The 14,262-nt window shown below is 39.6% G+C and overlaps 1 protein-coding gene across 2 annotated transcripts in view; it reads right to left on the bottom strand.

Moving 5' to 3' along the window:
• Positions 1–14,262, bottom strand: part of TTBK2 (tau tubulin kinase 2) — a 92,762-nt gene that overhangs the window by 12,617 nt on the left and 65,883 nt on the right. Inside the window, exons 10-14 of one of the 2 annotated variants that reach the window (XM_072986214.2) lie at positions 13,700–13,857; positions 7,802–8,015; positions 5,305–5,516; positions 4,117–4,684; positions 1,777–2,025 (exon numbers count right to left, since the gene is read on the bottom strand). In XM_072986214.2, the coding sequence (XP_072842315.2) occupies positions 1,777–2,025; positions 4,117–4,684; positions 5,305–5,516; positions 7,802–8,015; positions 13,700–13,857 (1,401 nt within the window). The remainder of the gene's footprint in view (positions 1–1,776; positions 2,026–4,116; positions 4,685–5,304; positions 5,517–7,801; positions 8,016–13,699; positions 13,858–14,262) is intronic. The other variant, XM_072986215.2, reaches the window with a different exon arrangement.

The following is a 14,262-nucleotide window of genomic DNA, read 5'->3' as shown; positions in this document are numbered from 1 at the left end:
AGGAGGTCCAGGAAGGTATGAAGTCTCCTGCCTTGGGCAGGGAGTTGGACTAGAAGTCCTCCAAGGTCCCTTCCAACCCTACAATGATTCTATGATTGTATGATTTCACACTTTTAGTTCTATTTTTTTTCATTAAAGCTAAGCATACTCCCCTGCCTTGAAAACTTCTCTTGCTCTGCATAGCACAGTGTTTTGTTTTTTAAGAAAATGAAACTGCATTCTAGGAAACAAAAAATTAAATATACAATGCTGCTTTGGTTTGAAATACATGAAATTTTAAAATATTTCCTGTATATCCTGTCTTTCTTCAAAAGAATTCAAGACAAACATCTGTTTACACATTGGGCAGACTCAGACCTACTCCAAGTGAGGAAGGTGACTGCCTTTATGTATCATCAGATCATGAAGGTCAGAATTCTCTTGAGGAAATACATAGTGCAAAGTCAATCAGACAAGGTTTCCTCATTCCACAGGATATGCTTTGTGAGTCTGATTGCACACCAGTTAATGAAATCAAACATTCAAGCTATGCAAGCTATCACACAAAAGACAACACATCAGAGGGGAGAATCACTGTGTGACGGCCCTTGCATGCCCATTTCTGGCACAATAGGATTTTGGCTGAAACCTCCCGCCTCATAGGCAATAGAGCACTTTTAAACATTAATGTCATTTCACCATGAAAAAGAACGAACAGTATCCAAATATGAATAAGAAAAGCTTCCAGTTGCTGCAGAAAAACAGTATTTACTAAATACTCTGATAGAATTTTTAAGATAAGTATTTTTGAAACATTAAGTGTCATTTTATCTACAGTTATTGAGCATTTCAAACCAGTAAAGAAACAGAATTACCCACACCACTATCTTGTGAGGAAGAGACAAAAGGAGGGAAGAAATCAAGTATATTTATGGACTGTGTAATCAGATACATCCATGATGCTATTGTATGTAAAGCAAAATAGAAGCTACAGAGAAATATCCTTCAGACATGATAATATTTATGATAGGATGGACTGAGATGAAAGGAAAATCCACACTGTTTAATAGTCATTGCAAACAGAAGTTCCTTTATAATTGCTACCAGTTACCAAGACTACTTTTCATCAATTTTGAATGTCTTCCTCAGAAAGCTAGTTGGCTTAAATATTTGCCCCAGTTCTGAAAACCAGCAAAATAAAACTGGACTCCTATTTCATTATAACTTGCTGGAGTATTCTAGTGACTGGCCTGGCTTAAACACTCTATACTATGTTCTCAATATTTACTGAATCCTCCATATTTGTTCTTATTACTACAGTAGTTTTTCTTACCATTAACTGTGGTGTCTTGGAATACATATTTGCTTTTTGTTATAGAAATGCTGGACAGATTTTTTTATCCATACCACACTACAAAGTCTCTCTCCCTTGCTCAAACATAAACACATCTTAGTATATTTAGTAATAAAAGTTCAGTTATGATTCCTGATTTTTATTTACTAACGACATATTCTAAGACCAAAACTTCAAATTTTTGATTAACAGTTTCTTTTGAATAATTATTTTTATGTTCTTCTTGGTAAATCTGCTTACTCATTCTACCTCAGTATTTCAGTAATATATTTGCCTATAATTGACACCATTTAAGCCTCCACTCCTAAGAGGAATGTTTTCCAGCCTTACCTCCTCAAAGATATATTCAGATTATCTAAATAATGCAAAGTAGCTGGCAGCTCAAAACTTTGCAACTGACTGACATAGTGCAGATGCTTTGATGGAAATGAAGATGTATTCACCTGCTGGACTTGTGCTTTTGAGATGCGAATGACAGGGGGAAACTTGTTTCCACCAGGAATGACAGGAAGTTGCCTACGGGCAGCTGAACAAGAAGAGGAAGACTGGCTCTCTGCCGAATGACTCCTTGGGAAGCCAGACTCTTTCTTAGGCTCCAGACAGGTGGTGAAGTGGGCAATAGGGCTCAGGGTACGGAAGATGGGACTTGAAACTCTTGGGATGGAGAAATGCAGCATGTGAAGTGAGCTGAGCTGTGAGGACAACATGGCAGGGAAAAGAGAAGATGTTTCAAATATATAATAGGAACACTTTGTTTTGGTCCAACTATGTAGGTATGTAGTTTCATCCTCTGCTTCTTACAGTAATGTTATTGCAAATAATAAATACAGTGGTGCCTCGCATTACGACATTAATTCGTTCCAGCGAAATCGCTGTAGAATGAAAATGTCGTAATGCGAAAATAAAAAGCTCACTGAAATGCATTGAAACCCCTTCAATGCGTTCCAATGGGCTGGAAACTCACCGTCCAGCGAAGATTCTCCATAGGGCGGCCATTTTCGGTGGCTGTCTTGCGAGGAATCCGTCCCAGAAAACAGTGGGGAGCCATTTTATTTACCAGACGGCCATTTTGAACCCACCAATCAGCTGGAGGAAAATCGTTGTTTTGTGAAGAATTGGTTCCCGAAGCAGGGAACCATCATCACAAAGCGAAAAAAACCCATTCAGACCATTGTTTTGCGATCGCAACTGCGATCACAAAAAGATCGTCGTAATGCGGTTTCGTCGTAATGTGGGGCAATCGTAAAGCAAGGCACTGTAATAGTTTAGAATATCTGTATTTTAAAAATCCCCACATCACTACATAACTACACCTCTTCAACATAGCAGTCTTACCCTATGTACCATTCAATCCTTTTGAAAGTCACCGCTTGCAAAAACATTTACTAACTGAAATCTTTTTGCTCTAACACAGTTAAGTTGCAACTACAGTAGATCTATTTCAGTGAGCCTGATCTAGTTTAGACTTACTAGGCCAAGCAACAGGATTTTAACCAATGTGCTTACTTTAACAATTTTTCCTTGATTTTTTTTTAAAGTTACAGAATGATGAAATATATTTATTTGGATCCAGACCTTGCCTTCTGCAAATAGAAGTGCTCCTTCCATTTGTGAAAGGCATCTGATCCAGAAGTAGAGCATTTCTACTGGTGAATGTACCAGTCCCTATCTTCTGGCCTCATACCTCTCCACAAGTGTGTTCTGGAGGGTTTGATGATCCTCCTGAACAGCACAGGAAGTGGCAAAAATTGCCTCCTTTTGTCCCATCCACTGAATTTAAACAAACAAACAAAAAAGGTTTGGTGTGAGTACATTTGATTTCCTTCTTGTTTCCTCAGAAAATCCAACAAACACTTCCAAATCCAGTAATATCCACTGTCAAAAAATAAATAAAATAAATAAATAAAGTGTTTGCAGAAAAGTATCATGCAAGGCAAGTTTGCACAACAATGCCCTTTTATTTAACAAGGTCCCTAGCATAGATTGTTGTTGTTGTTTAGTCATTAAGTTGTGTCCCACTCTTCATGGTCCCATGGACCACAGCATGCCAGGCCTATGACATACACCAATTCCTCTAAAAATGGTTAAGGGAGACATCAAGATGTGTCTGTAGTAGTCACTACCTGTAACAACACTATAATCCTTTCTTTTTGTTATTTTAAGGATAAAACAACAGACTACAATGTATGATACATTTCCTTTCCAAAAGTTAGGTTTAATCACTATTTTTTAACTAATGCAGCATGTAAACAGGACAAGAAATAGAAATCATACAGGGATTATCAAATAATCAGAGGGAAAAAAGAATGCAGAATAGAACAGTGGGCTGAGAAGGATGGGGGTTGGTCAAACTCAGGGAGGGGCTTGATTCCATTTGTATAGTTGAGTTATAGTCTTTTTAACACTTCCAAATACTTTTTCTTATTTGGCTCTAATAATAAAAATAGAAATAATGTCAAGTTTAATTATATACACCAACCAGTTAACTCGTCAGATCTTCTACATTTCCAATGAAGTCTTCATAACCAAACAAACCACCTACACTTGGGTTAAAGGACCATATAAAAATCATACAAAAACTACTGAATACTGCTTAGACAATATAACAGCAAGATGAAATACTATATTCTTCTTAAAGAACTACATTAACTATGATTGCAAATGGGATAATAATTTCTACACAATATTTTGATTATGTTTCAGATGCTATGCTTTTGGTCAATGACTTCTCACACACCTTTCATACAAAAGAAATATGCTACAACTATCAGTTGTTCACTTACTGGAGTAAGAGCCCCCTCTGCCTGAGCCTCCATTAGGCTTGTAGGTGTGACAGCAAGAAGATGGCCAGCAGTTCCAACTGGGAATTCTACTTGATCTGCATACTGTTCAGAAGCTGCAATTCCACAGCATTCAACGCCTAGTTCCAAAGCTGTTCCCAAGGCTGTACTCTTGGTATGAGTTGTAAGCTTAGCCTCTTGTGGGGACTCCTCCAAGACCTGAAGCAATTCAGGTTCTTCATCAGAAGGACTTCCAGTAGTTTTATGCCCGGGAACTCCATTAGTCCTAAAATCCTGCAAGTCTCGTTCCTTATCCACAATCACCCATTCTTTGGAGTCAACCTCCTGCTGGCAGGAGCTCAAATTGACAGCCACATATCCATTGCTAACACCACCATCACCCTGTTCAGGAGAACCACCAGAAATAGGCTTGGAAACCTCAGGTAGGTATTCTTCATCATAATGCCAAACATGTTCATGACAGGAAGAAACTGCAGGTTTGAGTGTCTTCTGAAAAGCCAGAACAGCGGATTCCTTTCCAGTATTAAGTTCTCTTTTCTTCTTCTCCATGCTTGGGAATATTGAGAGAAATTAGTGATGTATGATACAACCAATTACCTCTAAGGTTGAGAATAACATGCCCTCTAATGTAAACAAATTCTCAAGTAACCTATTTTTAAAATGATTCAGAATCACTTCATATATATTACCAGAAGATGTGCAATTAACTTTTCAGAACCAAAATTCTCAAATTATAATATGAAAAACAGGATAATCACTTCCTCTACTCCAGGGGTTCCCAACCCCCGGTCCTTGGCCCGGTGCCAGTCTGTGGCCATGGAACGACTGGGCCGTGGAGAAAGCTCTCCTGCCCCCCACACACCCTCCACTCACACGCATGTCTCACCCCTCTGCGAGCATGGCCTGCCCACCCACAAGCGTGGGGGATGTCCCCCTGCAAACGGACCCCCCCAACCAGTCCGTGACTCAGAAAAAGTTGGGGACCACTGCGCTATTCAGTCCTTGAATTACCTTCCCAACGTCTGCCAGGTAATTCAAGCAGTATGAGTAATGGTGAAGCATGCACCAGAAAACTGTTCAATTGTAAATGATTCACCAAGCAACTGCAAAAAAAAAAAAAAAAAAAAAAAAAAAAACTCAGCATAAAACAGTGTGCAATAACTTGCATACCAGATTTCCAGAAATTTATCCGTATCTGGCTTTGACTCCAAGGTCAGACGTTTCTCCAGTTCAAAACTGTGGATTGATCGCAACTTCCGGACTAGAGGGAGATCCCGATCTGGCTGTGTGGTCTCTGAGCGAACTCTAATAGGAGAGCCAAGGCTTGGTGCATTAAGAATGCCATTAACTGGCCCATGGCTGTTTTCCTCTTCTGTAGCAGCCTATGATAAAGATATAAGAGATCTGTTAAACATTAGGTAAATAAAGACAGAAACAAATATCTAATTATGCCTTTCTTTCCTTTTCTTTCTTTCAATGCAAGGTAGTTCTTGTAATTTGCTAAACTCGCTAAACAAAGCCTTCTACCCCAACTACCATCTGCTGCTAGGATATATTCATTCATTCATTCATTCATTCATTCATTCATTCATTCATTCATTCATTCATTCATTCATTCGATTTTTATCCCGCCCTTCTAGACATATGTCGAATCAGGGCAGCTCACAATAAAATTATTCATAAAAACAATTAAAACGATTTACATTGACAATATTAGTATTAATCATGATGGAAAATATGAAACAAAAGATTAAGTAGAAAGTAAAAATCAAGTATTGACAGGAGGGAAGGCCTACCTAAAGAACCAAGTCTTTAATTGGCTCTTAAAAACACACAGCAAGGGTGCCAGGCAGATCTCTGATGGCAAGCTATTCCAAAGTTGAGGGGCCACTGCCGAGAAGGCTCGGTTTCTTATTCTTTCTTTCCAGGCCTCTCTCAGCGTTAGGCCCCTCAGCCATCTTTCCTGGCTATAGCAAGTGACTTGAGTAGATCTAGGTGGAAGAAGGCGTTCTGCTAGGTATTGAAGTCCTAAACTGTTTAGGGCTTTATATGTCATCATTAACACTTTGAAATCAATGCAGAAACGAATGGGCAGCCAATGCAAGGCAGCCAGAGTGGGAGAGATATGCTGGTGTTTTCTCATTCCACTAAGTAGCCTGGCTGCCGCATTCTGCACCATCTGAAGCTTCCGCATCAATCTCAATGGTAGCCCCACGTAGAGCGCATTAAAGTAAATATGATTTTGAAATTATTGTTTATTTCTTTTTATGTGAGATTCATATTGACTATTTAAAACAATTAGATAAGGTTTCTTGTATATTCACATCTCAAAAATACTAGCTGACATTGAAGCTCCCTTATGTTGAGTTAGAACATTCATTCAGCTAGCTCAGCATAACACTGCTTGCAAAAAGAACAAATAAGCCTTGTTCGTACACTCCCTCTTTCTCTGATATACAAGAAGTGCACTAGAAAGATGTGCTCCCACTTTTACACTAATCACAATTTCTTGTAATGTCATAATAATATAAAAAGAGTTATGCTACATCAGTCTAACAGCCTGTCTAGTTTGGCAATGTATTCATCAACTGGCCAACGATTAGCCTTTAGGAAGTGCATTGCAGGATACAAGCATAATAGCACCTTCTCACTTACGCTCCTCAGTAACTGGCATTCAAAGGTATACTGCTTTGATACTGGAGGTAATACATAGCAACAATAGTCATTGATAGCAACCTCCATCATATAAATGGTGAATTCTGGTTAACTATAGTTTGACAGCATGTCAGGATCACAAACTGCTATGGTTAAAACAAAAAAAAAATCACAACTTCATGTACAAACAGATAAAATACCTTTAATAATAAGTATGTGTCATCAAATCAATTCTACCTTTTGGTGACTCTTTTCACAGTTTTCTAGGTAGAGAGTACAGTGGTGCCTCGACTTACGAAATTAATCTGTATTGGAACGGTGGCCGTAACTCAAAAATTTCACAAGTCAAAGCACCATTTCCCATAGGAATGCACTGAAAACCATTTAATTCGTTCCGGCCAAAAAAAAAAAATCACCAAAAAAATAAAATCAATAAAATCCTCCTGCAGTGGCAGAGGCAGCGGGGATGGGAGGCGGAGAACAATGGGGACGGGTGGCAGAGGGCAGCGGGAACAGGAGGCAGAGGGCAGCGGGGATAGGAGGCAAAGGCCAGTGGGGATGGGAGGTGGAGGGCAGTGGGGACAGGAGGCAGAGGGGGCAGCTTCGGAAGCCTGGGAAGCCGAAAGCTGCCCCAACCTCCACGCTGGGTGCCGGCTTCCTGGGCTTCCAAAGCCCCCCCCCTCTGCCTCCAGATAAGCAAAGGCTGCAAAATAACCATACCACTTGAATAGGATATGCCAGCATCCATTACGTTCAATGGCTTTTAAGAAACACTTCAAGAAACACAGGAGGAATTCTATTAAAACTCTATCGAAACTTAAAAATAAAACCTCAGTGTTCCAAAACAAAGCCATTACTAGAGACACAGTATCTGCCTGTTTATACAATTTCTTACTTATTCCTTTTTCAGGAGCACGTAACTGGCTATTGCTACTGCAAAAAGGTTTTCTAATTGATCCAGTTCAGATAAATCTTATATTGTAGAAGTAACAAATAATTGTTTAGTACTTACTTTATGGACACCCAGTTTTATTCTGTTTCTATTTGCATCCATTTCCTCCCATACATCCTTTTCCTGTGCACGATGTCCAGGAGACTCAGGTAATTTTTCTGGAGAAATTCCAATAGGGATACCATTCTCACCATCACTGAGTTGTTCATCTGGAAATACTTCATCTGTATTCTCTCGCAGCAGATCTCCTGGAATTGGTGTGGCATTGGCAATTCTATAAAGAAATGAAAAATAATGAAAACTGACAAGAGCATTGAAAGTATTACTACAATGTTTAATCAAATCAATCAATGATACAACTTTGAAACTCTGTGTGTCTGTGTGTGTGTCTCTGTATGTATGTGTGTATGTGTATGGATATGGGTGTGTTCTGTGCCGTCATGTTGGAACTGTCTTACAGAGACCCTAATAGAGCTTTTAAGGTAAATGAAACAATTCTCTATGAATACTGGTTAAGCCAATATTCAGCTAGTCATCACCACCTCTCGTCAATTAATGCATACCATTTTTCTCATCTGCTTATAAAACAAGATAGGAGAAGGAGTTATGACATAGGCACAAAGATCCCAGTCTCCTCCTAACAAGCAATAGGGAGTTGGTTTGCAAAGGAAAATTGACAGTCCACCAAGTCAAGACATCATATTGGGAATTTCCAAGAAGGATATAAGTCTGCCATTTCACAGCTTTTCTTGACAATAGTTCCACAAAAACTAGCTAGACATTCTTATAATGTCCTACTTCAGAACTACAGATTTTATACATATGCAAATTTTTGCAAATCAAATGATCAACAAATTGAGATTTCTTTAATCAGATGACAGGGCATCTGATTAAAGATTGAAAGTAGAGACAATGTCAGTGTGCATCTATAAATATAAAATAAGCTGCTCCAATGCTGAGGAATAATCTAATCTAATCTTAGAACTGCAGGATTGGGAGGGACCTTGTGGATCCTTGAGTCCAGCCCCTGTCAAAGAGGCACAGTGGGGGGAATGAACTCCCAATCTCTGGCTCCATAGCCAGATACCTAAATCACTGAGCTATCCAGAAGTTCCTTGTGCTTGTGTGTGTGTTGTGCAAACTGACTTATAGCGACCCTCATAGTGCTTTCAAGGGAAATGAGGTATTTAAGGAGTGATTTTACCAGTTCCACTCCCCCAGTTAATTTCCACAGCTGAGCAAGTATTAGAAACATGTTCTCCAGAGTCTTAGTCCATCACTCTATTCACTATACCACACTAGGAGTACAAAGTATAGATTACAGAAGTATAATTCAAGTTTTCCGTTTATCTCCCAAATGTGCATTACAGAAAACTCTTTTTAATGTTTTATCATCAAATACGGAAGAGCTGTCAGCTGGAGATGGATGGGTTAGAGTAACTGAGTAACACCCTAAGTCTGAAAAGACTTCCCACTATAATTATATGCTCAAACAAAATTTAAAAGAAAACAGCTTTGCAATATGAAAGGTTTGGTCAGGGTAGAGGCACAAAATTATGTACAGTATTGCCTCTCCTCACTCAAGCAGGACTTCCTTAAGCATGGTTGAGTGATTACACACTAATATACTATTCTAAATCATCTTCTAACTCAGAACTTTTCACCCGAGACAGAAGATGGAGAAGAGCACATGACCCCTGATAAGTTCCTAATTCCAAAACCAAAGTTATGTAACAAGGAATCTTCTCATTTTCATTAGCCTTAATGAATACAAGCATCTCACATTAAAATAGTTCCAAAGGATTGACATTCTGAGTACTGTACCTCTAAATATATTATCTGTGTCCTTCCCTTGCCACTGAACAATCATAGTCAGATTCCACATCTGGAATTAGTTAGCAAGCCTTTCAAAATAGGGGATGCATTTACATTCAAGGTAGGCATTATGAACTCCTCTATAAACTGCTTGTCAAATACCTTGAAGATCTGAGCCTTAGACTACCTAATGAACAGCCATAGGGCAGCTCAAGAATGGGGCTTTCTTTAAGAAGTGGTGTGCAGCACAGGCCTTTTAGAACAGAAAGTAATTATGTTTATTCATAATAACCACCAGGACTGTAAACACTAAGCCTTCTACTGGCTGTACCTTCAAGCTCCAGCTTCTTTTAGCTGAACACAGTGACTCATGGACCCTGAACATGACACAGTTCTAGACTAAAGTAAAACTGTCCAATATTGCCAGTCCTATCAGCACATACAAACACAGTAGCCACTGTCTCTACATGTTGCTTTATCTTCTTGCATATTCCTCAACTTCAAAACAACATTGAGGACCAAGATTCATCGTTTAGTCATGCCCGACTCTTCGTGACCCAATGGACCAGAGCATGCCAGGCTCTCCTATCTTCCACTGCCTCCCAGAGTTGTGTCAAATTCATTCTGGTAGCTTCGATGAAATTGTCCAACCATCTCATCCTCTGTTGTCCCCTTCTCCTCTTGCCTTCACACTTTCCTAACATCAAGGTCTTTTCCAAGGAGTCTTCTCTTCTCATGAGATGGCCAAAGTATTGGAGCCTCAGCTTCAGGACCTGTCCTTCCAGTGAGCACTCAGAATTGATTTCCTTTAGAATTGATAGGTTTGTTCTCCTCGCAGTCCAGAGGACTCTCAAGAGCCTCCTCCAGCACCACAATTGAAAAGCATCAATTCTTCGGCGGTCAGCTTTCTTTATGGTCCAGCTCTCACTTCCATACATCACTACAGGGAAAACCATAGCTTTGACTATGTGGACTTTTGTTGGCAAGGTGATGTCTCTGCTTTTTAGGATGCTGTCAAGGTTTGTCATTGCTTTCCTCCCAAGAAGCAGGCATCTTTTAATTTCGTGGCTGCTGTCTCCATCTGCAGTGATCATGGGGCCCAAGAAAGTAAAATCTGTCACTGCCTCCATATCTTCCCCTTCTATTTGCCAGGAGGTGATGGGACCAGTGACCATGATCTTAGTTTTTTTGATGTTGAGTTTCAGACCATTTTTTGCACTCTCCTCTTTCACCCTCATTACAAGGTTCCTTAATTCCTCCTCACTTTCTGCCATCAGAGTGGTATCATCTGCATATCAGATGTTATTGATATTTCTTCCGGCAATCTTGATTCCAGCTTGGGATTCCTCCAGTCCAGCCTTTCGCATGATATATTCTGCATATAGGTTGAATAAGCAGGGAGACAATATACAGCCTTGCCGTACTCCTTTCCCAATTTTGAACCAATCAGTTGTTCCATATCCAGTTCTAACTGTTGCTTCCTGTCCCACATATAGGTTTCTCAGGAGATAGATAAGGTGGTGAGGCACTCCCATTTCTTTAAGGACTTGCCATAGTTTGCTGTGGTCCACACTGTCAAAGGATTTTGCATAGTCAATGAAGCAGAAGTAGATGTTTTTCTGGAACTCTCTGGCTTTCTCCATAATCCAGCGCATATTAGCAATTTGGTCCCTAGTTCCTCTGCCCCTTCAGAATCCAGCTTGTACTTCTGGGAGTTCTCGGTCCACATACTACTGAAGCCTACCTTTGAGGATTTTGAGCATAACCTTGCTAGCATGGGAAATGAGTGCAATTGTACGGTAGTTGGAGCATTTTTTGGCACTGCCTTTCTTTGGGATTGGGATGTAGACTGATCTTTTCCAGTCCTCTGGCCACTGTTGAGTTTTCGAAACTTGCTGGCATATTGAATGTAGCACCCTAACAGCGTCATCTTTTAAGATTTTAAATAGTTCAACTGGAATGCCATCACCTCCACTGGCTTTGTTGCTAGATAAGCTTTCTAAGGCCCACTTGACTTCACTCTCCAGGATGTCTGGTTCAAGGTCTGCAACCACATTATCTTGGTTGTCTGGGATATCCAAATCTTTCTGGTATAATTCCTCTGTATATTCTTGCCACCTCTTCTTGATGTCTTCTGCTTCTGTGAGGTCTCTCCCATTTTTGTCCTTTATCATGTTCATCTTTGCACAAAATGTTCCTCTAATATCTCGTTTTCCTGAACAGATCTCTGGTTTTTCCTTTTCTATTATTTTCCTCTATTTCTTTGCATTGTTCATTTAAGAAGGCTCTCTTATCTCTCCTTGCTATTCTTTGGAAGTCTGAATTCAATTTTCTGTAACTTTCCCTATCTCCCTTGCATTTTGTTTCCCTTCTCCTCTCTGCTATTTCTAAGGCCTCGTTGGACAGCTACTTTGCTTTCTTGCATTTCCTTTTCTTTGGGATGGTTTTTGTTGCTGCCTCCTGTACAATGTTACGAGCCTCTATACAAAGTTCTTCAGGCACTCTGTCCACCAAATTGAGTTCCTTAAATCTGTTCTTCACTTCCACTGTGTATTCATAAGGGATGTGGTTTAGATTATACCTGACTAGCCCAGTGGTTTTTCCTACTCTCTTCAGTTTAAGCTTGAATTTTGCTATGAGAAGCTGATGATCAGAGCCACAATCAGCTCCAGGTCTTGTTTTTGCTGGCTGTATTGAGCTTCTCCATTTTTGGCTGCAGAGAATATAATCAATCTGATTTCGGTATTGTCCATCTGGTGATTTTCATTTGTAGAGTCACCTCTTGTGTTGTTGGAAAAGAGTGTTTGTGATGACCAGCTTGTTCTCTTGACAAAACTCTATTAGCCTTTGCCCTACTTCGTTTTGAACTCCAAGGCCAAACTTCCCTGTTGTTCCTTTTATCTCTTGACTCCCTACCTTAGCATTCCAACCCCTAGAATGAGAAGAACATCTTTCTTTGGTGTCAGTTCTAGAAGGTGTTGTAAGTCTTCATAAAATTGGTCAATTTCATTCTCCTCAGCATTGGTGGTTGGTGCATGTTGGATGCCTTCCGACCTGAGGGGCTCATCTTCCAGCGTCATATCTTTTAGTTTTTTGTTTCTGTTCATGGGGTTTTCTTGGCAAAGATACTGGAGTGGCATTGCCAATTGCTACTCCAGGTGAATTGCATTTAGTCAGAACTCTCCACAATGACCTGTCCGTCTTGGGTGGCCCTGCATGGCATAGCTAATACCTTCCCTGAGTTACTCAAGCCCCTTCGCCATGACAAGGCAGCAATCCATGAAGAGGACCAAGATTAGAAGACTGCTATCTTGCCACCATCCTAAATGTTACTTGATTAAATAGTACAGTAGAAAATATTACAGTAGAAAAATGTAGATTACGGATGACTGTAGACTGCAGATAACAGAGGAGGTTTGTAGCCTGCAAACAAAATGACTGGGGAAAGAATTACAGAAATGGAGGTTGAAATCTTCTATCTTCAAACAATGCATTCTGGAGGATGGTGATGTTAAGGGAGCCCACGAAAATCTGGGCCATTACTTCTTTTCCAAAAAGATAATAGAACAGTCATACAGCAGGTGGTGCTATATAAACACCATTCCTCTTTTAACTATTGATGCTCTAGATTTGGAAGAGTGATACCAACATCACTACAGATCACAAGGTTAAAAGTCACTGTCGTCAATGTTTCTTTCCAAAATGAGAACTCAGCAATTTGCTTTTCTATACTATATTATAATCAATCATATTACAATATGATCAGTATCACCTGAAATGAGAATTTTTATACATTCCTATATAGAACTGACAAATCTGTTTGTAGCAGATGTACATGAAGAGGAAAAAACTACATAGCAGAAATGCTGGCTATTGATAGAAGAGGAAACATTTTTATCAGTAAAGCTGGAATGTTTTTTTGTCAGCATCTAGTTATGAAAAGAACATGCCTGGCTTTCTCATCATTGCTATACTATCATGGGCAAAACAGCATGCACCACTTTTCTCCCTGCCACAGATTTAAAATAAAAGAAACCTACTCTTTAGATCAGCAAGCAGCTCCTTAGGAGAAAAACTGCATAAATATTATAAATAACTTCAAATGCTGTATTAGCTGATGTTGAATGAAATAGTACAAAATACCCTATGGCAGCTGGGGTCAAACGAGTGTGCAGTTGAGGAGTAGTTGAAGTTGTTGTGGTAGTTAGAGAACCATCAGCTCCACTCTTCTCCCAGTCAAAGAGATCACTCTCAGTCACCCCAAAAGTCTTCATGCTGTTGTCAAAGATGGACATAAGAAGCTATAAAAACAAAGAAAAGGGTTGATAGATCATTTTTATGAGCTAGATAGAGATACTTAATCCTCTAAACTACTACAGTACTGTTACAAAAATCTGCTTTGATGTCCTCTGAAAGCAGACTTAAATGCAAGGTTCAAATATTGTATTTCTTACTGTACAGAACTAAATATTACCAGTAGTCACACTTATAAATAAAATACAGCTGCGCCTTAGACTTTGGAAATAAAAGTTTATCAGAAGCTGGTGGGCACACTGCAATCCATGGGCCAAACGTGCCAGCAGCCCCTCTTTGTGTTGCTCAGTGACCCTAGAAAATATATTTCTTTTCCCTTGTGGTTTTCTGCCAATATTCAACAACAAACTACACAATCTAAACAGAAACCTTAATAAGGTTACCTGCAAGTA

The sequence above is a fragment of the Pogona vitticeps genome, chromosome 1, assembly GCF_051106095.1.
Source record: "Pogona vitticeps strain Pit_001003342236 chromosome 1, PviZW2.1, whole genome shotgun sequence".
Taxonomy (NCBI): Eukaryota; Metazoa; Chordata; class Lepidosauria; order Squamata; family Agamidae; genus Pogona; species Pogona vitticeps.
This window is presented reverse-complemented; position numbering and strand designations above follow the sequence as displayed.